The sequence below is a fragment of the Fundulus heteroclitus genome, chromosome 4, assembly GCF_011125445.2.
Source record: "Fundulus heteroclitus isolate FHET01 chromosome 4, MU-UCD_Fhet_4.1, whole genome shotgun sequence".
In the NCBI taxonomy this organism is placed as follows: Eukaryota; Metazoa; Chordata; class Actinopteri; order Cyprinodontiformes; family Fundulidae; genus Fundulus; species Fundulus heteroclitus.
Genome location: NC_046364.1, coordinates 27,633,402 through 27,659,760, shown reverse-complemented (window position 1 = coordinate 27,659,760; position 26,359 = coordinate 27,633,402). Strand labels below are relative to the sequence as shown.

Here is a 26,359-nt window from a genome sequence, read left to right as displayed (position 1 = left end):
TGCTAAACCTGAGCTAAAGCTTTAACTTTGGGACACTATAATCTTTGGTACAGAGGAGATCTCTGAAGGTGAACAATTGCCAGCACATTGCCCTCAAAATTCCTGAAGTTCGGTATATGCTGGTAGTTTCAGAGAGTGGCCTGTGTTGCCTGCTCTGTTCTGCTGGATGCTGAGATGCCTTGAGATAACCTACCTGCATTCAGCTGCCTGACCTACTTTTGGATTAACCAAGCTAGTAATAATCACATGACAATTTAGGGAGGCATTCATCGAGCACTTAACAATAAACCAGTGTTGCTAGTTGGTCCTTAAACAAGGACAAAAAAAGGAAAGGATACATCATGTTCCTTAGATAGGAGATTTGTTTTGACTAATCTGTATAATCTGATCGAACTTGACTTTGAAAGTGCCTTGAGATGACATGTTTCATGAACTGGCGCTATATAAATAAAATTTAAATTGGATTGGATTGAATCATGTCACATTAAAAGTAACATACTTGTCTCAGTGCTGTAGAACACCATATTCTACACCCTGCATCTTCATGAAGAAATACAAAAAGGTAAGGCATAAAAAGTGACTCATAAACCTCAAAACACATGAAAGGACTTTACGTTGAAATCCATTTCATTTGCTTAAAATTTAGCCCCACGCCACATACAGTTTTAGTCACACCAACATACATGGGTATCATTAAATGAATTTTGAAATGGATTAAAATTAAAAGTGAAATCTAGAATATGTGATGAGCTGTTTCTTCTCGTACCATGTATAGAATCCAGCATCTCTTTGAGCAGGTTGCTAAAGCCACAATGTGCTGCCAGAACGGCCGGATTGCAGAGTGATGGCTCCTGAGGCACAGGGACACGGGCTTCTTTTAGAAGGTAGCAGACACTCGCTACATCAGAGTGCTGAGTGGCCACAGTCAGCAGACGGACCTGGAAGAAGACACGTAATAAGAAGATTACCTCAGGCCTCTAATTTCTGCATATCTAATACATAGTCCCAGTTCATACAACTAGCATTGAAAGAAATCTTCCAATGACATCACCATTAAAGTTTTCCCTTTCATACTCAATGTTGGCATTATTTATATTTTTATTTATTTATTGAACTTGAATACATTGAAAAATGAATACTTTATTAAGTATACGTTTAATAAAGTATCCTGTTGACAGCATCGCCAGCGAGATATTCCCTACCCTTAAAGAGGAACCTCCGTTTTTATGTCTACGTTTGAGCCTGAAGTCATTAACATATCAAAATTCACTCCATCACATTTAAGTTCCCACATATTTGAAATAATCAGGTACATCTGAAGGGCAGACAATGTCGTTTTTAAAGAGGGGGAAATTATACTTCTTTGCTATTGTTTTCAGCATTGTTATTACCTGTGAAAAACGAGAAACGAGACCGAAAACCACAACAATCCCCAAGCATGGAGTCATAATGTCCTTTGTTCAGATCATGTGATATTTTTGATTATTCTGGGGTTTGACCGTACCAGTGATCAAAAACAAAGCTTGATATGAGCCTATTTAACCTGCTTTTTGACACGACTGACTCACTCCATCAGGCTGGATCCCCATGGAGCAGTCCACACAGCAGGCCTGCTGAATCAGCTCCCTCGCAGTCTCCTCATCACCGTCTTCATATGCTGCCTTGATTTTCTCCAAGGTTGAAGCCTTTCTGGAGTTGGGATCAGCAGTCTCCACCAGGGATGCCTCGGCTCCCGTTTCCTCCCCAGTGCCTGACAAAAAAAAGAAAAAGAGAAGTTGAAAAGTTGAGCATTTTGGTTTCACAAAATCTAACATCTAGTGCACATTGTGAAAGGAGCAAAATCCTCAGGACACACGTGTAACAAACTGTTCATAGCAACTTACAGCACTGATATTGATCTGGTTTGAAAAAGATAAGGTCCCACCCACAGGCTGAACACTCGGTTCAAACTACACTCAACATTACTGTCCGCATACACAACTAACACAGACTCCAAGTTCACATCAGGACCAGTTTACTGGAATGTGGAAAGAGAATTAGGATCATATCGAACCAAAACTCTTCCGTCTGAAAATCTTTTGAGTGCAAAGATTAGCTGTGACATCATCCAGGGAAGACAGATCACCCGCTACTACCATCTAATGTAGAACAGATTACTGGATCAATGTGTGCTTCTGTGCTTTTTTTGTTTCTCTTGTTGTGTCTCAGTTCTGTCTTCTCTAAGCCCCAGTCGGTCGAGGCAGGAAGTATCGTCATGATCCTACATTAAAACTACACCCACCCACTGGACGTCTGCTTATGCTGAGCAGACAGTGTGAAAACTTGGACCTAGTTGGGAGGAATCTCATTCTCCCAGCTAGAAACAAAGTTCTAAAACACAACCCCCACCTTAAACCTTTAACATTTAAAACATTAAACCATAATTAATCCTAACCTACAACAAAGTCAAACAATGTGCATGAGAACAGCAGAGGGCAGCAATTGGTAGAGGAAATGAATGTGTGAGCCTGTGATCAAATGTGATCATATATTATATCGTTGGTAAAATCCAGATAAAGAAAACATTTTTCCTGTAAGAGCATCAAGCCTAAAAACAAGTCAACAGACTTGTTCTTTCAAGTTGATGGTAGCACGGTTGCCTTGCAGTTCATAAAGTGTGTGTGTGTGTGTGTGTGTGTGTGTGTGCGTGTGTGTGTGTGTGCGTGTGTGTGTGTGTGTGTGTGTGTGTGTGTGTGTGTGTGTGTGTGTGTCTTTACAGTTCCTTTCAAGTTGACACCCTCTATCAACGAACCTGCAGCACCTTTTCCTTGTAGTCCACCTTTGTTTACATTTAATTGTACTACTGTATTATTATTTATTATTATTTTCATTTCTATCCGGTCTGTTTGAGCAGATGGATCAAGTTTAATGGCAGTCACTTTTAAATTAATAATGAAAAAACAAGTGGAGTCAGAGTGCTGTGCTTATGCTATTTGAAAAACCCTGAGGGAGTGAAACCATTTGACTCACAATAGACAGATTTAAATCCAGCATCATTCCTCTCCTAACACATCGGAAACCTGCAAGAGACCTTGAGATTAAAGAATCAGATAAATATAAAGCTGCTTCCATCCAATAAGTAAATCACTTGCAGACTTCTGTCTGTACAGAAGCTATAGTAGAGTTTGCCGTCTCCTGTCTGCCATATAAACAGATGACTCAACTCTTCTGAACTCACCTACCACTGATATTAGATCTGTAGGCGGGTCTCACTTGACAAGACATTGTTGATAAAAAAAACAGCTTGCAGCCAAACCTTTCCATCAGAACGGCCTCACATGCAGGAAACTGTTTTCTGGATCATAAAAAAGTTTAAGCAGGTTCAGCTGCAGTGAAATTTACTCTTAATGGGACAGTGTGTAACTAATTTGCCATTTAATTAGCAAAAATCCAGTATTGATTTTATAAATAAATATTCTGCAAAACTCTAATAACATCACATCAAAAATGAAAGCATTCCCATAACCTAGAATTCCTCTCCACTGTCACCACACACTTTATGGTGTGTACAGATGGAGGGGTTGTTGAATAGTTGGCGACTCAATGCATTTGGCTAGGCTTGCTTAGACAGAGCCTTTTACAACTTTTACATGGTCAGCTTATTTTGTTAAATTTGATGATTATAGCCTAGAGAGCTTTAAGCCTAGGATGCATACTATGTTGTAAACAGGTGCCGCTCTGTGACTTTCTGATCACTGCCTGCTTCATCTCATTCCAATTTACAGGAAAAAAAACTGAAAACCTCTAAGCCAGTAGTTAGGACTGCTAGGAAGTGGACTGATGAGTCAAAAAAAAATATATAGGCATGCTTTAAATGCAAAAATTGGAGTGTGTTTGAAGCTTCGTCCACTGACCAGAATTCTTTTACTGCCACTGTGAAATCGAACATCACTTTTTGAGGACGTGTGTGCAGACAAAGACCTTTCACACATATAACAACAACAAACTACACTTCCCTTCACATTTAAATAACCTGCATGAAAACAAGGAAGAGGCTTACAGCAGTAGAGACTGGGCTCTGTATAAGCAGGCCAAGAAAAAGCTCACAGACGATCTGCCATTACTATTTTAACATCGAAAGGATTCCTGGATCAATGTGTGCTTCTGTGCTTTTGTGTCTCTGCTCTGTCTTCTGTAACCTCCAGTCGGTCGAGGCAGATGACCGTTCATACTGAGCCTGGTTCTGCTGGAGGTTTTCCTTCCTGTTAAAAGGGAGTTTTCCTCTCCACTGTCGCTTCATGCTTGCTCAGTATGAGGGATTGCTGCAAAGCCATGGACAATGCAGACGACTTTCACGAGGAGTGAATGCTGCTTATAAAAACCCGATACAATCTACTGGGTTTCCTTAAATAGGAAACTTTTTGACCAATTTGTCTGTCTGATTGATTGAATTTGACTTTGTAAAGTGCCTTGAGATGATGTGCTGTGAATTGGTGCTGTATAAATAAAACTGAACTCAATTGATATCAAGGCAGCTTAAAGACGCTGTGCAGACAGGCTGAAAAATATTTTTTCTACCAGGGACCCAGTCAAAGTTTGGAATGCTTAGAGAAAAATCACGGACTATAGGAGCCCGTCCACCCTCATCTGGCAGATGACCTTTCCAGCTTCTACTGCAGGGCTGAGAAGCAGCCACCTACCACCAACACATCCACATCTTAGAATGTGTTTTAAAGTCACATTTAATTCCAAAATATTTGTCTTTTTTAAGCCGTGCTGAACTGTTCAACTGACATAGGTGGCATTTCTTCATTGCTCTTTTAGCAACTATGGCCACTGTTGTTAAAACAACAACAATGACAATAACACTGTTCTACGCGGTATTTGGTCCATATAAATAGCACTGAATCATCATGTCTTATGAACACTGAAAAGTAGTACCTGTAAGACTGATGCTACAAACCGGATTCCAAAAAAGTTGGGACACTAAACAAATTGTGAATAAGAACTGAATGCAATTACAAGCTTTCTGACTTGTAATTCCGACTTTGGGGTTGCTCCAGTTCCTACTCGGAGGTCTGAGTACTGGACAAATAGAACACAGCGAAATGTCTCTGTTCTTGCAGAAAATGTATTGGCCTTGAATGAGTAGACCTGAAGAAGCCCCAGCTGAGGAAGGTCAAAGTAACCAATCACATTGAGGTTTATTGACTAGTTTTACACAAAGAAATTTGCCCTGGTGGTCTGGGCTTCATGAGTAAATAAAAAAAGTGTGCAGTTTCCAACTAAAAGCTGGCGGCAGCGAGAAGATTTTGAAACTTGCGGCACACAAATCACACCGCTGTATAAAAACCGTACAAACACGTGTGACCAGACACCTTTGCTTTATACATAGGAATTAGTGGGGCACAGCTGCAGGGACTAGTGTTGCGTTGATCATGAGTCATTCAAACGAATGGATCATTTGTGTGAAAGAACTGAACTGAATCACTACTTTCTTTTAATTTAATTTATTTTAACAGGGACATTACAACAAAACTTTGTTACCAGTGGGCAACTGATGCACCGTACATAGAGCTTGGAGCAGAATGCTAATTTACAACCCCTGTCCCTGGTAATTTTGATCCTTTGACTGAAAATGCTGATTACTCAGTTAAGTTACTTTCTGTTACTTTCTCAGTTGATCCGGTTGCACAGTGACTCAGCCTATGAAGCCTGTGTTACAGTGTGAACGAACAAACTGCTCCAATTTGTGCTGTATGCAAACCATACTGAAAGTGGCGCTATGTTACTTAATCGCATACTACACCAATGGACTGAGATAAGACAAATGTGATTTTGGATAGATAATACAATAGATGCAATAGATTTTTTTTCTGACAAAATCTTGAATTATAGCTTTTTCAGAAGTGATAAATGTTTTATCCAAAAGTCTTATTTAGAGATATATTTTTTCCTATTTCCAACTGAGCTAATTCATTTCAAGTTCTTAGAACTTCAAAATAAGGTAAAAAGAGAATGTGAAGAGTCTGTCTGATTCTTATTACCTGTTTTACAAACAAATTAGGCAGTTAAGGTTCTATAAATAGCGCTCTTAGTGTCACTAAAGCCATGATATTACCTATTTCAAATGTAAAAGAATAGAAAATGCAGTTAAAGCTCTACGAATTGCACACTAAATGTGGACCTGAGCCATGCTTATTGCCTATTTTAACTGTAAGGAATCGAAAATTATTTTTTTTTAGTTCCTTTAACTAAAAACATTTTTAGTTAAATCATTGAACGAATAATTTTAATGAACTGATCCTAGTGATTCAGTACACTCAAAACAACTGTCCTTCTCATCACTAGCAGGAACCACATGGTCCTGCTCCTGCCTACAAATAAATATGCAAAGTAGTATAAATAGCTGGAACGTGCCAACCACGTGTCCAAAAAACTATGACAACGGCGGGGGTCAGGAAGGGAAAGAAGAGGAGATTCACAAAATGTGAAACAAAGGTATTAGTACCGGAGGTGGAGGCAAGGTGTCGAATTTTCTTCGCCAGTCATTTCTCTGGAATCAGTAACAAAAGGAAACAAATGCAGTGGCAGAAGGTGGTGAAGGTGGTGAATGTCGTAAATGCGAATGGAAGATCTGTGGCCGACATAAAACAGGTAAATATGTAAATATGTTCCCCATATTTGTAGCAGGACTGTCATCAAACGCACAATGTGAGGAACAATTAAATCCCTAAACTGATTCAGGACCTCATGTAAAATAATCAAACTTACCTAGAAGCCGTCCATCGTGAACGGCCCCTGCTTAAAGTCTGTTTCCAACAGTAGCTACTATTCCATAGTAGAAAAGAATCATGTGTTGCACTGGCCAACATGCATCTGTATTTGTTAGGCATATTTGCATATCACATATAGTTATAGATTTATTGAATGGAACAAAAGCAAATTCATTTAAAGAGGATGCCCATATAGCGACACAAGTGCAGTTGATTGCTCCGGTGAGATTGGCTGCTTGCTGCAAATTGCTATTTCTACCTGTTCAGCTACCGTGTAGGGCAGGGGTGTCAAACTCATTTTGGTTGAGGGGCCGCATACAGCTTAATCTGATCTCAAGAGGGCCACACGAGTAAACTCATGGCAAGATTGAATAGAACTAATAAATGTGGACTTCTTGTTGATTTTTATAGTAAATAATTTCACTTTTACACAATATATTATGAATAACCTCAGCGTTTTTAAGAAAAGTATGTGCAATTTCAACAATACTTTTACTCAGTTAAACATTTACTTAAGTGCATTATGCATAAGAACTGATCACAGTGATTATACAATGTTGAAAAACATTTATTCACTTTTTTGGAACTTAAAAACACTGTCCTGCATGAGAAAATACATCAAACAGATAAAAATTAAGAAATTATTTAAATTTTTCCACACCTGAAGCTTAATCTGCTAATTAAAACACAGTGCACACACTGCATATTTTCAATTAAACAAAATACATGTTTTTTTTTCAATAATTGTTTTATCATTCTCTTCCTTTTATCTTGTCCACTTGTGAAAGTCAAATCTGATGAGCTCTTTGTGGCATCTTATTGCCACATTGCCAGACAGGACACTGGGAAAAGAAAAGAAAAAAAAAAAATTTATTTATTTTTTTTTTTTTTTTATAATGATAATGCATTTAGCCACAGGGCCGGACTAAATTGTTCGGCAGGCGTTGCAATTTGTTACTGTCGATTGAAAAGGTTTGTGTGGCTACGGCACATTTTTTTTTTTACATCCTGAGCTGTTTGTGAATTTTTCCCTCGCAGGTTTTTTTGTGTACGTAGGGCCCCAGGTGATTTGGTGCACCACGGTTAGGATGAACACTTTGTAAATAATGAATACTATGAAACACTATGAATGGATGTTTTAGTAAACTCAAAGTAGTCACGTATATGCAAATAATGCAAACAGCCTGTCTGTCTCACTGACGGTTAAAACCAGAAAGCTCTGTCAGCGCTCGGTGAGCACAGCTTAGACCATATAAAAGGCGTACAGCAACAGTTCTGGATTCTCACTATGATGGTTTCACTTCTCTTTTTGCTAAATTTAAGCAGCTCTACTGTCACTCACACACAGAATCAAATTAGCTTAAAGTAGCTTTGTCTTCAGGATGAGCTTTTTCAATCTTGCAGTGTGGTGTGAAGGCCAGGTCTAAGGCTTTCATACTGAAGGCAAGCGTAAGGCTGAATTTGGAGAGAATGATGAGATGATGGAAAATGACTCACCGTTTCTTTGCTCCATGCTGCTGGGAGGCTCTCCAGTTTCTTGGGAAACGCCAACAGACCAGTAGGACATTCCTACTGGAGTCAGTGGCGAAGTTAATCACAATCAGAACACAGGTCCTTCAACGGCACACGATTGACAACCTGCACGAAGAAAAAAAAGCATTTCTGAGGATCAGTTGAACTATATGGAACCTTATTTTAAAAAAATCTAATTAAACAGTTGTTTGCACATCAAGCCATCATCTCCCACACATCTCTAGTCCAAGCTTCCCCAGAGGATGGAAGGCTGCACACTCTGTAAGGCTGAGTCATCCGTTTAAGGCACTGAGGCAAAACCTTAAATCTCCCCTGCCCCCACGTGGGGGGAGCAGTCCACCTTCCTCTGGCTAAGGACCACGGCCTCAGACTCAGACCGAGGAGCTGATTCTCATCTTGACTGCCTCACACATATTTGTGAATAGTTCCAGTGTGGACTAAAAGTCAAGGCCTGAAGATGCCAAGAGAACCACAGCATGTTCAAAATGAGTCCCTGAGGTTTCCAAACCAGACCTTCCTTCTTTTCACAAATATTCCAGTAGTATAGTCTTTAAATTAAGATGGAACATTTTTGTCTTAAAAAACATTAAAATTTTCTAACAATCAGCTTTATTCCAAATAGTACAACCCTTTTCTGAAATAATACAGGTGAAAAAAGCAGGATTAAAGCTATATTTATTGTTTTCCATTTCATTTTCAGAACATTGGAGAAACATCAGTGGGCATAGGACAGATGGCCAAAAAACTATCTACAATCTTTAAAAAGTAAAGATGGAGATGATTGGTGGACTTGGCGAGTTTATTGGAGTAGCTCAGAGTGAGGTTTACATCTTGCAAAGCACTCTGCTCTTGATGGATGATATAATTACGTTCCAAAGATAGTGAGCAGACTGGCTCCTGAGACCAATGCTGACAGATGGAGCAGAAAGCTGGAAGTATGAGGAACTGCCAGCTGAGTTGTTTGAGGATGAGAGTGATGTGTAATCCTTCATATGAGCTTCAGGTCAGCAGTGTTTTGGCTTGGATGTGTTTCATGGATAGAAGTGTGGGTTGGACCAGAAAAAAAAAAAGAGTTCAGATATCAATACAGTGAGGCAAAAAAGTATTTATTCATCCACTGATTGTCCAAGTTCTTCCACTTAGAAAGATGAGAGAGGTCTGTAATTGTCATTATAAGTTCACTTCAACTATGAGAGACAAAATGAGAAGAAAAAAAAAAACAGGAAATCATATCGTAGGATTTTTAAAGAATTAATTTGTAATTTAGCGTGAAAAGTAAGTATTTGGTCAATAACAACCAAGCAAGATGTCTGGCCCTCACAGACCTGTAACGTCTTCTTTAAGAAGCTCTTCTGTCCCCCCGCTCGTTAACTGTATTAATTGCACCTGTTTGAACTCGTTACCTGTAGAAAAGACACCTGTCCACAGCCTTAAACACTCAGACTCCAAACCATGGCCAAGACCAAAGAGCTGTCAAAGGACACCAGGAAGGCAATTGTGGGCCTGAAGCAGGCTGGGAAGAGTGAATCTACAATAGGCAGCTGGTTGGTGTGAAGAAATCAACTGTAGGAGCAATTATAAGAAAATGGAAGACATACAAGACCACTGATAATCTCACTCGGTCTGGGGCCTCACGCAAGATTTCCCCCTGTGGGGTCAAAATGATCATGAGAACGGTGAGAAAAAACATCCCAGTGGTACAGAGAGGATGAATGACCTGTAGAGAGCTGGGACCAAAGCAGCAAAGGCTACCATCAGTTACACACTACGTAGAGAGGGAGTCAAATCCTGCAGTTCCAGGCATGTTCCCCTGCTTAAACCAGTACATGTCAAGGCCTGTTTGAAGTTTGCATGAGAGCATATGGATGATCCAGGAGAGGATTGGGAGAATATCATGAGATCAGATGAAACCAAACTAGAACTCGTCTTGTTTGGAGAAAGAAGAATGCTGAGTGTCATCCCAAGAACACCATACCTACTGTGAAGCATTGGCGTGGAAACGTCATGCTCATGACTGATCCGTGTTAAGGAAGAATGAACGGGGCCATGTATGGTGAGATTTTAAGCCAAAACCTCCTTCCATCAGTGACAGCATTGAATATGGAACATGGCTGGGTCTTCCAGCATGATAATGATCCCAGACACACCACTCGGGCAACAACAGAATCTTGATTCTGATTCTGAAAGGATGGGTGCCACAAAAAGTATTTTAAGCTCCTGGAGTGGCCTAACGAGTCTCCAGTCCTCAACCATATAGAACATTTGTGGAGGGAGATGAAAGTCTGTGTTGCCCAGCGACAGCTCCAAAATATCACTGATCTAGAGGAGATCTGCTCGGAGGAATGGGCCAAAGTAGCAGCTACAGTGGTGCAAACCTGGCGAAGACTTACAGGAAACATTCGGCCTATGTCATTGCTCACAAAGGTTATGCTACAAAGTATTTAGCTGAACCTTTGTTCAACTCAATTTATTGGCCAAATACTTGTTTTCCACCATAATTTACAAATACATTCTTTAAAAAAAATCCTACGATGTGATTTCCAGAATTTTTCCCCCTAATTTTGTCTCTCATAGTTGAAGTGAACCTATGATGAAAATTCCAGACCTCTCTCATCTTTCTAAGGAGAACTTGGACAATAAGTGGCAGAATAAATCCTTTTTTGCCTCACTGTATGTGGGTTTAACAATGTTACAATGAGAACAACTCTGCTGACGGCTGTGAGAGGTTGACGAAGACTGTTAAGTGTGTGGGCCATAAAAGAAGAAGTAGAGAGACTAGGGAACTGTTTTAATAATGAACCTTTGCTTGGAAAAGTACATTTTAGGTAATTCAACCACTTTACAGATCATCTTTATTGTTCACATGGTTCTATTTCAGATTATGGGGCTGAGTGTGCTTTCTGATTATTTAACTAGGACAGCAAGTTTAAGAGATATGTTGTGTCATTTCCAATAATACCCAGGTAAACTCTCAGTCACAATCCTCAGTCACAGGCTGTACAGATGGATTCAACACTTCAAACACACATAAGTATGCTGTGCATGGTCCTCAGCATCGCTCTGCATCAGATTCTGCTGATTAAGATACTGCTCAAATGAGAGGGACCCTGGAAGTAAATAAAAAACTCGTTGGTCCTCCTGCACCCCTGACTGTGACACTGGTAGAGTCTTTGCTTTGTATCGTATCACTAAATCACACTCATTCTGCAACCTAGCCTTACCCTTCATTTGACTACTGCTCTGACAACTTCCTGAGCAGAATGAGGCATAACAACAGTAGATCACAGATTTGGATCAGAAATGGCTGAATAGGAGGTCTCAGAGGCAGAGCCACAGAATCTTGAAATGTCTACAGTGACCAAGAAATAGAGACACTTATGCAAGCCTGTTTTACCCAAACAGTAATAAAATGAATTTTGTGTTTCCTGCAAGTCAAACTTGGATGGAGTAAAAGTCAGGATTCCTGCAAAGCTCTACTGAAAGTTGGGAATACGCAATGATTGATTTATAAGTCTTAGAAGCTGAGAGCAGGCAGAAAGGTATGATGCCAACTAGACTGATCAGTCCAGAAGAATATTGGTGGAAGTGATAAGAGAACTGCAGCCAGTTGGGAAAGGATGAGTATGGAGAAGGGAGAGTAAGTCTGTTGTTACAAGCCAGTTAATCAAAGTCATCAAGTTAGAAAGATTACAAAAAAAAATGGTAAAAAGAAGACTGGGCAATGATTCTCACCAAGGTTCATTGGGGATTGAACAGGTATGGCTTGTTTCAAATGGTTACCAGAGGCAGGGGCGGTTCTAGACCAAATTTACCAGGGGGGCCAAGGTGGGGCCAGTATTTTTTCACAGGGGCACAGAACAAAAAAATTAAAAAACAATAAAATGGCAATATTCAACTGTGTAATAATATTAAGTGAGCCACTTGTGGCTCTGGAACTGCAGGTTCCAGACCCCTGATCTAGCAGTTGAATACTTTGCCCCCTGCTCAATACAGCTAAAGCTAAACGTGAAACATCTTAAGTTTTAAAATCTTTTTAGAGTAAAGCTGTATAGGTAAAAAATAATATTGGTCAAAGTGACCAATCAGTTATGGTTTCTTTGCCATTGCAAATAATTATGAGAAGTTTATTTAACATCATGCTTTCAGTACAGGGGCCAGGGCCATTTCTACAGGGGCATGGGCCCCTGTTGGCCCCTGTCTAGAACCGCCCCTGACCAGAGGAAACCCTCTTCTTTATAAAATCAATATGGCACCATGTGGTTTCCAAAGCTGCACCTGAATGAACCTCAAATCTTCTGGATCAATGTCCTCAGGATAGATGAGACTAAACCCATCTCTAAGCTAAACTAAGCTCTGAGTTCTCTCAGTTCTCAGGAACTGGATTTATCAACAGCCCAAAGATCCTTAATATTGCTGAGCAAGTGCAAAAGAATGGATGAAAAGCTCAAAGTCAATGTCTTTGTGAATATTTATGATAGCTTATAAGGTTTATCCAAAAGAGCAAAAAGGTTTATAAACTCACATTCTATCCCTGTAGGGCAGAACAGCACAAAATATCTACACTAACTGACCAAATCAGTTGAGATCCAAAAGGAATAGTCTTATTTTAAGTCTCGCACACCTATAGTGATGCTGTGTTCCATTAACCCCGGAACTCAAAACAGGGAAGTTGGAGATTATGTCATCTGGGAGTTACTGCATTACAGTTTCCAGCTAGCCTGACTGGGAAAAACCATGGATGCTGTATTTGTTAAATGTACAAATCCAGCCAACTCAAGTCTCAGAATATTTTAAATGCAACTTTTTATTACAAAATCTTCGTCTTTTTTTAAGCCATCCAGTCTTATGAACACTGAAAAGTAGCATGTGAATGGTCGACTAAATGTAACATAAATTATAGAAAACTGCTAACAACAGTAAAACACGTATCAACAGTTGTGGGGGGGTGTTGGCCTCGTGGTTAGAGCAGTGCACTAGCGCTCTGAGAAGGTTGCAAGTACCTGGTTCGATCCCCACTGCTCCCCAAGGGGATGGGTTAAGATGCAGAAGTGAATTTCTCCAATGTGAGATCAATAAAGTTCAATTATTATTATCATTATTATTAAAAGTATGACGCTTTAGTCATCTTGAATGCAGAAGTCGGGTATGGTCCCGTTATTCCGACTTTCCGAGTAGTAAATCCGACTTTATGGGCTGTCCCAGTTGAAATTTCCTACATGGAGGTTGGAATTTCTGACTTCCGAGTACAAATGGAACACAGCATGACACAAGAGACAATAACCCACGGGCATTGTTAGCACAACTGAACTGGAGCATGTGGGCCATACAGATACCACAAAGTCCACAACAAGCCGTTCCTTCCCGGTGCTTAGCTGGTGCCGTCAGCGCTACTTATGAGGGAGGGGTACATGAATACCAACGCATACTTTATATGGAATACCTGAGGGAGAGAAAACCTTCACATTAAAATTTGCTAAATGCGTTTTAGTTTTAAAAGCGAAAAAAACAACCTGAACATTCAGTGGTATTAGACGAATGTGGAAATGAGCATGAACACGAATATTCAGAACGATGCAGGCTGGTGAGGGGAAATATGTTTCAGTGCTCCCTTTTGTTTTATATAAACATATTTTTTTATATTTCACTTATTTCAAATAGTTGATAGTTCCTGATCTCGACAAAACAGGAACAAACTTTAGAGTAACCAGCTTCTGCTTTAGGATGCATACAGTGCCTTGGAATCCTATTAACACCCCCAAACCTTTTCACATTTTGTCATGTTACAACCAACCATCAGCGTATTCTGACCAGAAGCATTGCATGCTATTCTTTTCACAGAAGCCCAATGATTGCGTTGGCAAAATAATATCCTGATTTTCCAAAACCTTAATCTTAAAAAAAATTGTAAATTCAAAATAATTGATAAAATCGATTTATCACCCAGTCCTAGTTCAACCTCACTGAATCAGAGCACCTGCAGAATCACCTTCTCACTGCAGTTATACCTACAAGCTTTTTGGGGTAACCAGCTGCTTTGCAGTACAAGTCTCTGGCCCAAAGTTCAAATTCACCAGATTTAAGAGAAGGTTCTGAGTTGTAAAACCTTTATTTATGAACATAAAAGAATAGAAAGAACACCCAATTGAAACAACCCAGTTCTGGAGTTATGCATAATGTTCTAACTGTCTAATAATGGGTTATGGCTATTTGGGAATCGTCTGTTAACCCAGCAGCATCGGATGGATAAAGTTTGGCAGCAGGACAGTGATCCAAACACTGTGGCTAATCTACAGCTAAAGGAATAAAATCCAAAAGAATTAGGGTGTTGCAATGGTCCGGTCAAAGTCTGAAATGCAACCTGACTCAAAACTTTGGTGGGACTTTTATGAGAGCTGTGTAGAAACTGATATCAGGAGAGCTCAATAAACTGAAGGAATGTTGTGAATGGTGAACAGTTTGGATAGGAGCTCCAAACAGATTCTTCCCAAACATACAGGATGTGAGAGGTTTTTAAAACCAATCGACTGCTTTAACTTACTGCTGCCATAGACTTTACAAAGTACTTCATCACGGGGTGTACTTAGCTTTTCCATGCACAGTTCCTCCATTTTGGTTTCATGTTTCTTTAATAAATATTAGTAGTGTGTGATCGCTTGTGTCTTTGCAGTGTCAGCCTAAACAATGGCATAAAATACAGTCTGGTGAAAAATTAATAACTACCTTACAACTGTAGTTACATTTTTGTCACACTTAAATGTTTTAGATCATCAAACCAGTGTTATTGTCAGGCAAAGAAAACCCAAGTAAATCAATTCAAAAGCAGTTTTGAATCGATGATTTCAAGGGAAATATGTATCTAAACAAACCTGGCTTTGTGAGAAAATATATGTGCAGGGTGGTTTAATAATAAATTGTGAATAAACACATTTTTGGTACAAATTTACAAGCTTCACCTAGACCTGACTGCTGCCCAACCAAGACCTGATTGCTTGCTAGGTAGAACCAAGAAATCAACTAAATAGGACAACGTGAAGCACATGGATTTTTTATTTTTTTTTATTATTAAAAGTAAAAAAATTCTAAAGAATGTCACCGACATCTATTAGTCGTAAAAGCACTACAAAGCCATTTCAAAGGCCTTGCAAATCCAGTGAAACAGTCACTGGCTGTTTCTACAAATGGAGAAAACATGGAGCAGGGGTAGAACTGCCAACCAAAACTACTCTAAGAGTGTAATGAGGGTTAATGCAGGAGGTCACAAAAACCCAGACATCCAAAGTTCTGCGGGTTTCATTTGTCTCAGTTAAACTCAGTGGTCAAGATTCACAGTAACAAATAAATTGCAAACCTGCAATCATGGGAGATTTCCAAGGTGAAAACCAGTGCTGACCAAAAGGATCCATCTCACATATACCAAAAAAAATAAAGATCCTAAAGAATTTTAGGAAAATATTATGTAGACTGACGAGACAAACGAGGGATTTTTTTTCTGGAAAGTGTGTCCCATTGCATCTGGTGTAGAGCAAAGAATTTGAGTAATGGTCTGTGGCTGCTTCATGGTCTGTAACCCTGGCAGTAGTTTATGGAAAATCACGAAGAAGAATGTCTGTGGAACAAGGATCCAAAGCTCACCAGCAGTCCACTTCTGAATATCCCTGGACACGTTGGAGTGGCCTACTCAAAGTATTGGGTATCCATTCAATTGAGATGATGCAGCCTGGCTTTAAATAGTATAATCAGTTATTAGGGACAGTTCCTTTTACATACAGAAACAGGTTGATTTGGATAACTTCTCTTCACCTAAAGAATTTAAACATTATTTGAAAATTGCCTTTTGCATTTACACTGGTTGTCTTTGTCTGATATTCAAATGTATCTGATTGTCTAAAATATTTAATACACTGGGGACATTTTGAACCTCTTAAGAGCCAATACATTTTAGCCAATTGATGCCTCAAGTGTCTAAAAGCCTATGTTTGGACTAAGGTTTTTGGGTACAAAGAGTTTAAGGAGGCAAACCCTATTCCACAGCATGGAGGATATAACTGGGTAATATCTTAAGGTCACACTACACGATTTATTTACCAGATTTTACCAACAACTCAATGTTGGGCCAAGTCTGCACCAGTCTGGCCTAGTTGTGCACGATAGAGTGCCATGTTGGTTTAAACTGTCGCCCTCAAAAGAGTTTGATGCATAAAGCTGGGATTACTTTGTTTGACAGATCATGTAGTCTGTGATGCTTCATCCGCCACAGTCTTAAAGTGCATGATCCACAATGATTCAGTCATCAGACAAGAATCTGCAGAAAAAAGTCTAAACTCCAACTCTTTACAAAACTGAAAGTTATGTTCAGTTATGTTCAACTGAGCCCCCAGAGGTAGATCAAGCCGCGGGTATCCCTCCATGATCTAGAGGTCTCCCTACAGTTCAGACGTGAATAATGTCCCATTTGTTCCCTCTTTTCAGATGGACAGCATTCACGGCAGCTCATGGTTTAAACACTGTAATTATCAGATGCATGCAGAAAAAGAATCCTTAACCTGAAGACAAGCATTCCTAACGGACAACCCAAACTACAAAGTTTGACCTCACAAGTATTCCTTTGCAAAAATATTCCTTGTATTCATGCTGAGCACTATGCGTGCTTGTAAATAACAAATCTGCTTTCAGACTGTTTGGCGAGCAGCGTCTTTGGAAAGACACTGAAATGGCGTGCTTCTGTCGGGAGATCCCATTCGTTAGGACAGAAACCAGGTAGATCTCTTGAAGGAGCTGTAATACTGACACCATGTGGCTCAAATTGGTACAGCTTGCCAATCACAACAATCCAATATACTGTTTTTAAACGGTGTGTTGCTGTTGGGAATTTTTACTTACATGATTTTGTCTTTTGTTCTATTTCTGGTATGTTTGCATGTTGCTGCTTTTTTGCCAAAATAAAATAACAAATGCTGTGCTCTGTGTTGGAAACCAATCTCATAAGCTCATAAGATTGACTGAGGAACCAGGAAGTAAACACGGGCTACACACTGAACCAAAGTAGTTCCGCACCGTACCTCTAGGTTTGAAAGGAGAAAAACGTGACAAAGACGTTGTTGATGGAGAGCACTGACTGTTCATAGGGAATGTTCTGTGCATCCTAGGTGAAAAATGAAAATGATTAAGGTTGATTTTGCAGTAAATATCTTACGTATAGCTCCTTTAATGTCTGAATTTTTAGGAAACAAAAATGTTTTACAGCTATCTAGAAGTCAGAGCAGGGTTAAGACAAAAATGGAGTTGAGTGATGTTGAGACAACAAGACAGCAGCAGCACATCCATCTATGGGCGCACACAGTGTCCTTGATCTCGCTAGTTCAACTTGGGCGATGTAAATGACAAACTGATCCATAAAGGGGCGTTTGTGACTGGATGTTTACTGAGGACCAGTTGGTCTTTCAAAAACAATAAAACAGTTATATACTGTAGGTAACCTCTCCACTGAACCACATTACAAATAAGTAAAATAAAAAAAACTAAACTCTCCCTTTAATGTCCTGGAATTTAGGAATGTCCCTGAATGGTACACCACAGTGCATTCTGGGAACTCGATAGGTACTTGGCAGGCAAGCTAAAACAGGGAGAATAAAGAAAGAGTGATAGAGATGCAGAGACAAAAATCCCAGAATGTGAAGATTAAATGTTTTTTTAGTTAGAGACTGTCAAAACAGGCTAGGGCCCGCTTTTAAACATACTTTTAAACATTTAACTCTTTTTGTTAGAAATTCCTTCTTTTCAAATAGCTGGAATTATACAAGCTGACAGTTTTGACGATTGCCGTTTAGTAATAAAGAATATAAATTAGTAATAAAAAACTAAGCATTGATCTGTTTTTGTGGCGACTCCCTGATGGTACCTTCCATTGTCATCTGTCTCAATTACAACACAAATCTCGGACAGACCACATGTCGGCATACTAGGACGTCGGTTTACTTTCATTTGTACAAAATAAGGCATTTCTACATTATTGGTGAATTGTTTTTACACTGTGTGAAAGCATCTTTCTAACGCGCTGTGTGACGGTGCAATGAGATGACGCTGTGAGACTTAATTCCTGATTTTGGTCCAAACAATTTTAAAATATTGCATACTAACCTGTATAGTTTCGTCATTAAGAACATATATAAACATGAACAATACAGATCAGAGCTGCAGTTTTCTTCTGTTTCCTATAAATAGGCTACCTCCATAACTCAACTGTAATACTTTTAAAAGGCTGAAAATATTTTCCAGGGAACTGTTTGCAGGAGACAGCCTGGCGCGGTTAGTGTCCGCCTTGATGCGCACATTAACTGCGCCACTGTTCCAGCTCCAGGAACGGTTAACACGCCCTCTCACTGCAGCCAAGACAGCTGCCAGAGTTCTGGTTACTGGAGGCCCAGTGTGAAGAAGTTTCTGGGCCAGTGACTCCGGAAGTGTAGATCTGCTCCATGTTTCTAAAAGCTTTAATCCTTTCTAAAGACGCGTCAGCCTGCAGCAGCTTCAGCGTCTAGAACTCAGCCCCTACCAAATCTGGGCTGCTGTCCCGAACCGCAGCGCACTTCCTCAGCCTTCCAGACAGGACCAGCCCGCTCACCTCACGGCTGACGCCTCCAGCTCTCATCCCGACAGGACAGCATTATTCCCGCAGCGTTGCGCAGCGTCCGGCCGGCCGCAGCAACCCGAACCGATCAATGCCTGGCGCGGCTCTAAACTTCGAGTCGACTTCCTAAATCTCAGCTCCAAACTGTCCAACCCAACCGACAGCATGCCGCTGCTACACATGCGCAGCCAGGAGCAGCTGGGCTTCACAACAACAACTACAGTTCCGCTATTCATTCCTAAAATAACTGCGCGCCCACAGCGTCACCAGCGGCAGCAACAGGAGCGCTGCAGTCCTGCTGGTTCATGGAGCGACAAGGAACCCCCAGTAATGAGAAATAAATGTCCTGTAAACACTACATAAATAAAACACCGTTTCATTTTAGGGCGATTCTGACCTCTATAAACTTTACAGTGCTAACGCCAACAGTGTGTATTTTTATTTTTTATTTTTTTGTTAATTCTGGCATCAGTTTCAGCGGCAGTTCAAGGCCAAATTTACCAGGGTGGCCAGGGTAGGGCTGGTGTTTTTTTCATGGGGTCACAGAACAAAAGAATGAAACAAACACACAAAAAAACAGTATTTTATACAATATTTCATTGTTTAATATATTAAGTGAGCCACAGAGCTACTTGCGGCTCTGGAACCGCATGTTGGAGACCCCTGATCTAGCAGAGAAAACTATGATCCTACCTCAATACGGCAAAAGTTAAAAGTGCCACACTTTAATTTTTAAATCATTGTTAAAATAAAACTGTAAAAGTAAAAAGTGAAATTGGTCCAAGGGGGCAATCCATTATGGTTTGTATGCCAGCGCATATTATCATAAGAAATTGGTTTTGTATTATGTCTTCAGTACAGGGGCCACAACAGGGGCCAGGACCAGTTCTACAGGGGCATTGGTCCCTGATGGTCCCTGTCTAGAACCACCCATGATCAGTTTACATTGAAACATGATTGTATTTACAGATTTCTGCTGATGTCGATGGGAAACAGCTGCAGGAAAGAAGGCCCTGACCGAATCGACACAGACGCAGCAGGGCTGGAACTGCTCACTGAAATCTATGACTTCCATGATATTCTTGGTCAACACATACTTTGTAGCCATGTCAGAAGGAACCCCTGGTTGCCTGTGCCCCATGCGTCCTCCATATGCAGAGATGGGTAACTAGGTTTTAATTCATTTCCAATTACACAAGTAATTTATTTTAACATAATTGTAGGAGAAGTCCTACTTTTTACTTCCACTTGATTACTTCTTTGAGCACAGTGTCTTGCTACTCTAGTTACCTCAAGAAAAACAGCCCCCCCCCCCCTCCTCCTCTCCTAGTAAATGACACAACAAGCTTCATTGTTCTAGTGTCATTTACTATCAGCTGCGTAGAGGTCCAGTGAACATACAATAAACAGGATATATTGTCTCTGAAAATAGTTTTCACTGTTCTAACACACATTATCTGCTGGAGGTACTGGCATCAGAAGCTCTATACTGTAAAAACATGATTGGGAAATGTTTGTTTATTCTGCCTGAATTTGTTATTTTTAAATCATCTTTGTTCTCCTTTTTATTTCAACCTCCAAATGTAACATATTTTGAACATAACTTCATATTTTCTCTGTCTGATGACATATTTTTTCTCAAATCAGATCAGAATTCATGATAAAACAGTAACTCCCTCCCTGTGTTGCCTTTTTAACAAAAACCTTTTTACTCTTGAGTCATTTTTTTGGATGACCACATTTTACATCTACTTGAGTCAAAATCTATTGAGCTGATGTTACGCTTACTTGAGTGCAAGTTGTGGCTACTCTACCCACCTCTGTTCACATGTCAGAGGCACTTGGTAAAATTCACAGATCAAAAAGAAACTGGCATAGCTGGCTACCCACAATGCACCAAGCTATTTGGCCAGACTGGAAGATGTGAAAACAGTTGAACACATACTGAAGTGTTCATTTTAAACAAGGCTGCACTTATTAAGGAGCAAAGGTTAAAAAAGGTTTTCAGTAAACAGGACGTACACTGTACTGAATTCAGGTGTTCCAAATACTTCCAGGGCCATAGGTGTTATTCTTTCACAAATGTTTTTAGACTCCTTCGCCAGACAATAGGCCACTCCCAGGACCTCAGGGACCTCCAGTGTGGTACCGTTACAGGTTCCGACCTGTGCAGTGAGTCCAGTTTGGTACTTTCCTCTTAAGTAAATATTAATGAGAACATTATCCTCTTACATCTAAGTGAATATAATATACTTTACTCATCCCTTAGTTCCAGTAAAATAAACAGGATGGTGACCTGGCGCTGTGCTGTTGCAGCCATCATCAGTTATTGAAGGAAACTAATGGGAAAAGCCCAATTCTTGTTCCTCAGGTACATATGCAGCTGTGTTGCATGAAGAAGCTGCTGGGTGGCCGTGTGCAAACATTGTGTTACGGCCAGTGGCCTTTGTCTGTTTTGTTTATCTTTCTTGTATGTTTGCAGGTGTAGTTCCAGTTTCTTGACAGCTGATGCCACTGTGGGAGTTTTCAGACCTCCTCAAGTCCTTCTTGTTTTGTCCTCAGTCATTTCCTGCTGCCATCATCCTCGTTCCGGATTGGACACTCACTTGATTGCCTCACCAATCTGTGGAGAGCCCTCCTGATTTAAACACGGCTCTCCCACACAAACAGGGCAGCTGTGTTTTAGAGCAGCTTGACTCACTGATGGATGGTTAGTGCTTGTTGTGCTAGGTTTTTGCTGTGACACTCTGTTTAAACCTGACAAATGCTGGTTGTGTCACTAGTTTGATGATTTGCTTTTGGTTTATTTCAGTGTTGCTCCAGCATCAACGCTTCACTTCTTGTGGCATTAAGTCATTTTAGGATTTTTTTTGTTATTAGATCACTTCCTGTCCTTTTTGAAAGTGTACTTATTTCCAGCCAACTAAACAATAAATTACGTTTTTACCTAACATTTCCATGTTGGCTCTAATGTTACTTCCCCTAGACGAGTTGGGTCGTAACAAGTGGGGACTTGACCAGGAGTTTGTAAGATAAAAAGTTTGATTCTTTTCAAGTAATGTCAATTGAGTCTCATTGGCTCACAGTCTTGAGATTAGGACAATTTAATTGGCATATGTTTTTGGTGCATGCTGATTAGAGGATGGAGTACAGCTGTGTTTTGTTGTGCAGCTTGCCTTGTATACATGGTGTCTCCCGTTTTGCTATGGCCTTTAAACCAGGTTGTAACAATTGGAATGGTGGTTTTTAGTCTTATTAAGGGGGAACGAAAAAAATGTGTCTGTTCGTTTATAGGAAATGACAAAACTCTTTTTGTAATGGTTAAATCATTGTTCAGGAAATATTGATTTATGGTTGAAAATACCAAGTGTTTTAATGTGATTAAGATGTTTCCGTATTTAAAATGAAATAATTTACAACTAAGCTGAGAATTCTGACAAATGCAGAATCCAAATGAGTGGCAAGGCGTGACAACATCCCATAAAGCCTATTTAAAAGAACAATTGTTCTGTTTTAAGTATCTCAAAGAAAGAACAAAACTTAGCAAAAAAAAAGTGTACATATATATATGATTCTTATACTGAAACGAATTACTGGACAATATCATATTTGGGGGCTTATGAATACTTTCTCTTTGAAAAAAAAAAATCTAACTTTACCATAAACTGCTTTGATTCCCTCTGTCATTCAACAGATGCATCTCTGACCAAATACCTTTATAATAAAGCTTGGAAGAAAGCGTTTGTTTGCTATAGTTATAAACCTGTAGTTCCACAGACGTGTTGAAGAGCAGATCCTTTGCTCCCACCAGCGGATGTTGCGATCATGTTTTCTCTCCATGGTCTGCATCCAGGAATCTTGACTGGCTTGAGTCACTTCTGCTGTGCAGCATTTTCATGGTCTACCAAATCAATATTGGTAGACAAATCAATACTGACCTGAGTATCACATATTGATAAACAGGTCAGTAGGCAACGTGGGGCTAAGTGCTTTACCCATGGGCACATTGACATATGACGAGTGGAAGATGGAATCAAACCCAAAACCTTCCAATTGCAAGATGACAACTCCACCCACTATCCAAGTAACACATCCATTAACTGTTTTTACTTGTTAATTCGTGTATCCTTCCCAGGCTTGGGCTTATATCCAGGGATCATTTGGCAAGGCAGGATACACTCTGGACAGGTTTCCAGTCCATTACAGAGCAACACATAAGGGCAACATAACCTGGGCATTTTTGTCCAAGTTCACACTCAGAGCTGCATAATTTATTCACACAGTGATGTGCACATTGATCCCTTTTGTGCACAAGTAATATTTGTATTGCAAGTACTGTAGACGGCTAGCTAAAGCATAATTATTGTGATAAAAAGGTTTAACGAACAAAGGATCTCATCGTGCCTGGGTACTGAAATAATTTAAATAGGATCTAAAACATAAAACAAACCCTGACATCCTTCACAATGTCATGAATTAAATAACACAAGTATGTGAAGATAGAGGGGTGAGTGAGTGTGTGTACTTGCAGTTCAGTGTGAAGATATTTTTAAAATTTTAGCACCAAAGTGGACTTTTTTGGTCCTCACTTTTTTCTGGGCTGGGGTTTAGGTTTATGTCAGGGTTTGGGGTAAATACTGGTAATGGTTAGGTTTAGGGTTAGGCAGTAGAAAGAGTTGAAAATGAATGGAAGTCAAGGCACGGTCCTCAGTAAGTATTTCAAACAAGAATGTGTATGTGTGTCTAAAAATTAATTTGTATCTATCCACATACTGTTTCTGAGGAGATGTTTTTTTTGTTGTTCTTAATATAGTTATTTAGGTGAGTATTTCAGAGCAGGACCAAAGTACAAACTGGGAAACGGCATCTGCATAGTAATTGGAAGACTATGGTTGAGAAGAGAAACCAGAAACTCACAAGGAAGGCATGATGGGAATAGGGCATCAACCTAGAATGAATGCACAGAAGAATCCAGCACTGAACCAATGAACCAAAGAGCTTAAATACAGAAGAAATGTGATTATTGACACGGGAACCAGGCGAGTCTAATCAGTAGAATGTTGAACAGCTGTGGAGGAGAGACTGAGGAAAGGAGACTATTTAAACAGAGAGGGAGCTGAACCACAACACAAAGAAACTGCAAGACTAACATAAATGAATAACCTAAATGCACAAACAGAACATCAGAAATAAATAAAAAGCTAAATACTAAGGAATGACAGGACCTAAACAACAATAATAAGCACATAATCAACTGGATATAGAAAGGCAAGTTTATTTATAAAGCCATTTTCAGTAACAAGATGATGCAAAGTGCTGTACACAGAAAAAAACTGAGAGAAAAGGAAAAAAAACATTACAATCATTATAGAGGAAAGCACATTGCAGTGGAATAGTACCAGCAGGCCAAGACGAGTTGGACTACAAACTTTAAAATTAACATTTAAAGGCAATTCTAAACAAATAGGTTTTTAACCTGGATTTAAATGAACTCAAGTGTTTCAGCATTTTTACAGTCTGTGGGGAGTTTGTTTCAGATTAATGGAGCATAAAACTAAATGCTGCTTCTCTCTGTCTGGTTCTGGTTCCAGGTATGCAACGTAGGTTTGAGCCAGAAGACCTTAGTGGTCTGGAGGGTTGATACATGGACAACAGCTCTGTGATCTATATATTTGAATGTTAAACAGGTGGAACCAGTGAGGACTAATTGCAGAGGGAGAGGAATGGAGCAGGTGTAAAGAATTGTAATCAGATCGGCTTCAGTGCCAGAACATTACAAAAGTAAATAATTTTACTGGGCAAATCAGTCTTTAGAATGTTATTTACTCAAAATAATTTTCTGGTTAACTTGGGATTTGCATTGTGAATGGGTTGAAACACATGTCAAATGTTGTTCTGAATTAGTCAAGCTAATTTAACCTCAATTTACCTTCTTTAAGTTGAACTTTGGTTTTTTAACTTAAACAAACTATTATTTCATCAAATAATGTTTAGTTTAACTCAGGATTCGCATTGTGAATGGATTGAAACACATGCCAAATGTTTCCATAAATTAGTTAAGCTAATTTAACTCCATTTAATTCCATGCATTTTCTAATCAGATCTGCAGTGAACGGGATTGACTGAATTATTCTGATTATGATCCACCACTTTTGTTTTGTCTTTTGTCCTGTTTTTGCATGTAAATAGTTCCTTAGCTTAGCTTCTTTGTATCTTCATTTTGCTTAGTAGTTAAGTTAGGTTTCACTAGCCTAATAGAGAGGATTTGTTAATCGAAATATAGTGTTAATTCAGATAAACCGCATTACATAGGGATGTTCTCTGGATGTTTATTCTATTTCTCTTATTAAATTCTTGAACTTGAAAAGAAGTTGTCACTCCTTTATTCTATGTGTGTGCAGAGTTTGCTGTTAAAAGATTGCTAGTGCTCGAATTCATCCCTTTCAACCATTGTCTTGATTTAATAAACATTAAATAACTTTAAACAGTATGCTGGTGAAGATTCTCAGTCCTCCAGGTCATTGTCATTCCAAAAAAAGTTCAAAAAGTCTGTTTCTGTTGAATTTGCATGTTATCTAAGCCGTTACAAGGTCTTTGTTGGGCAGTAATATAACGCTTGATACTACACAATACTCCAGACTTTTTGAATTGGGAAAGTTTCCTGGATAGAAAGCGAAACGTCTTCAAACTACAAAAAACAAGTCCAGTTGCTTTGTTTTTGGTTTTTTTTAACTTTTTTTGGACATCTTTTTTGGACATCTTGTCAAAATCAGTTCTGGTTGGAGACAACATTGGTACTGAACAGCCGCGTGAAGCTGAAACCCCACCCATGTACTGAACCTGATATGGATGTACAGACTGATCCTCTAATCATTTGGATTTTGGAATGAACAAATAATGAAAACTCAAAAGTGATCAGTGCACAAACACAATACCCAAACACCAATGGATCTAGTTTGCATAAACTACTTACAAACTACCTCTGAACGTGACAGTATCAGAGTATAGTGAATTGAATACATATGCACACCACACATCATAAGAAAATAAAAGGCCACAACACTTACTATACTCTCTTTACTTGTGTTTTTACAGAAAGATCTGCTCAAAAGCTTTTGACAGAGTGGAATGGAATTATTTATTCTCAGTCTTAATTAGGTTCAGCTTTAGTCAGAGTTTTGTTTTGTGGATTAAATTATGATACAGTCCCCCAGTTGCCAGTGTAAAAACTAACTCAACACAGTCCAACTTCTTTCCTTTAACACGCGGCTGCTAACAAGGATGCCCACTATTACCATTGCTCTTCGTCGTCGCAATTGAACCGCTTTACATTGCCCTTAAGAGCTCACCACTTTTTACCAGTGTATATAAGAACGGGAATGAGCACAGAGTATCACTTTACGCTGATGACCTTTTACTCTATGTCTCAAATCCCACTGTCTGCATG

At 39.5% G+C, this 26,359-nt stretch overlaps 1 protein-coding gene across 2 annotated transcripts in view; it reads right to left on the bottom strand.

Moving 5' to 3' along the window:
- Positions 1 to 19,090, bottom strand: part of lrrk1 (leucine-rich repeat kinase 1) — a 72,733-nt gene extending 53,643 nt beyond the window's left edge. Inside the window, exons 1-4 of one of the 2 annotated variants that reach the window (XM_012861629.3) lie at positions 18,907 to 19,090; positions 8,253 to 8,393; positions 1,569 to 1,750; positions 767 to 938 (exon numbers count right to left, since the gene is read on the bottom strand). In XM_012861629.3, coding sequence (XP_012717083.2) covers positions 767 to 938; positions 1,569 to 1,750; positions 8,253 to 8,322 — 424 coding nt within the window. In that variant the 5' untranslated portion in view covers positions 8,323 to 8,393; positions 18,907 to 19,090. Of the gene's footprint in view, positions 1 to 766; positions 939 to 1,568; positions 1,751 to 8,252; positions 8,394 to 18,837 lie in introns of both variants that reach the window. The other variant, XM_021315964.2, reaches the window with a different exon arrangement.
- Between the last annotated feature and the right edge of the window lie 7,269 nt (positions 19,091 to 26,359).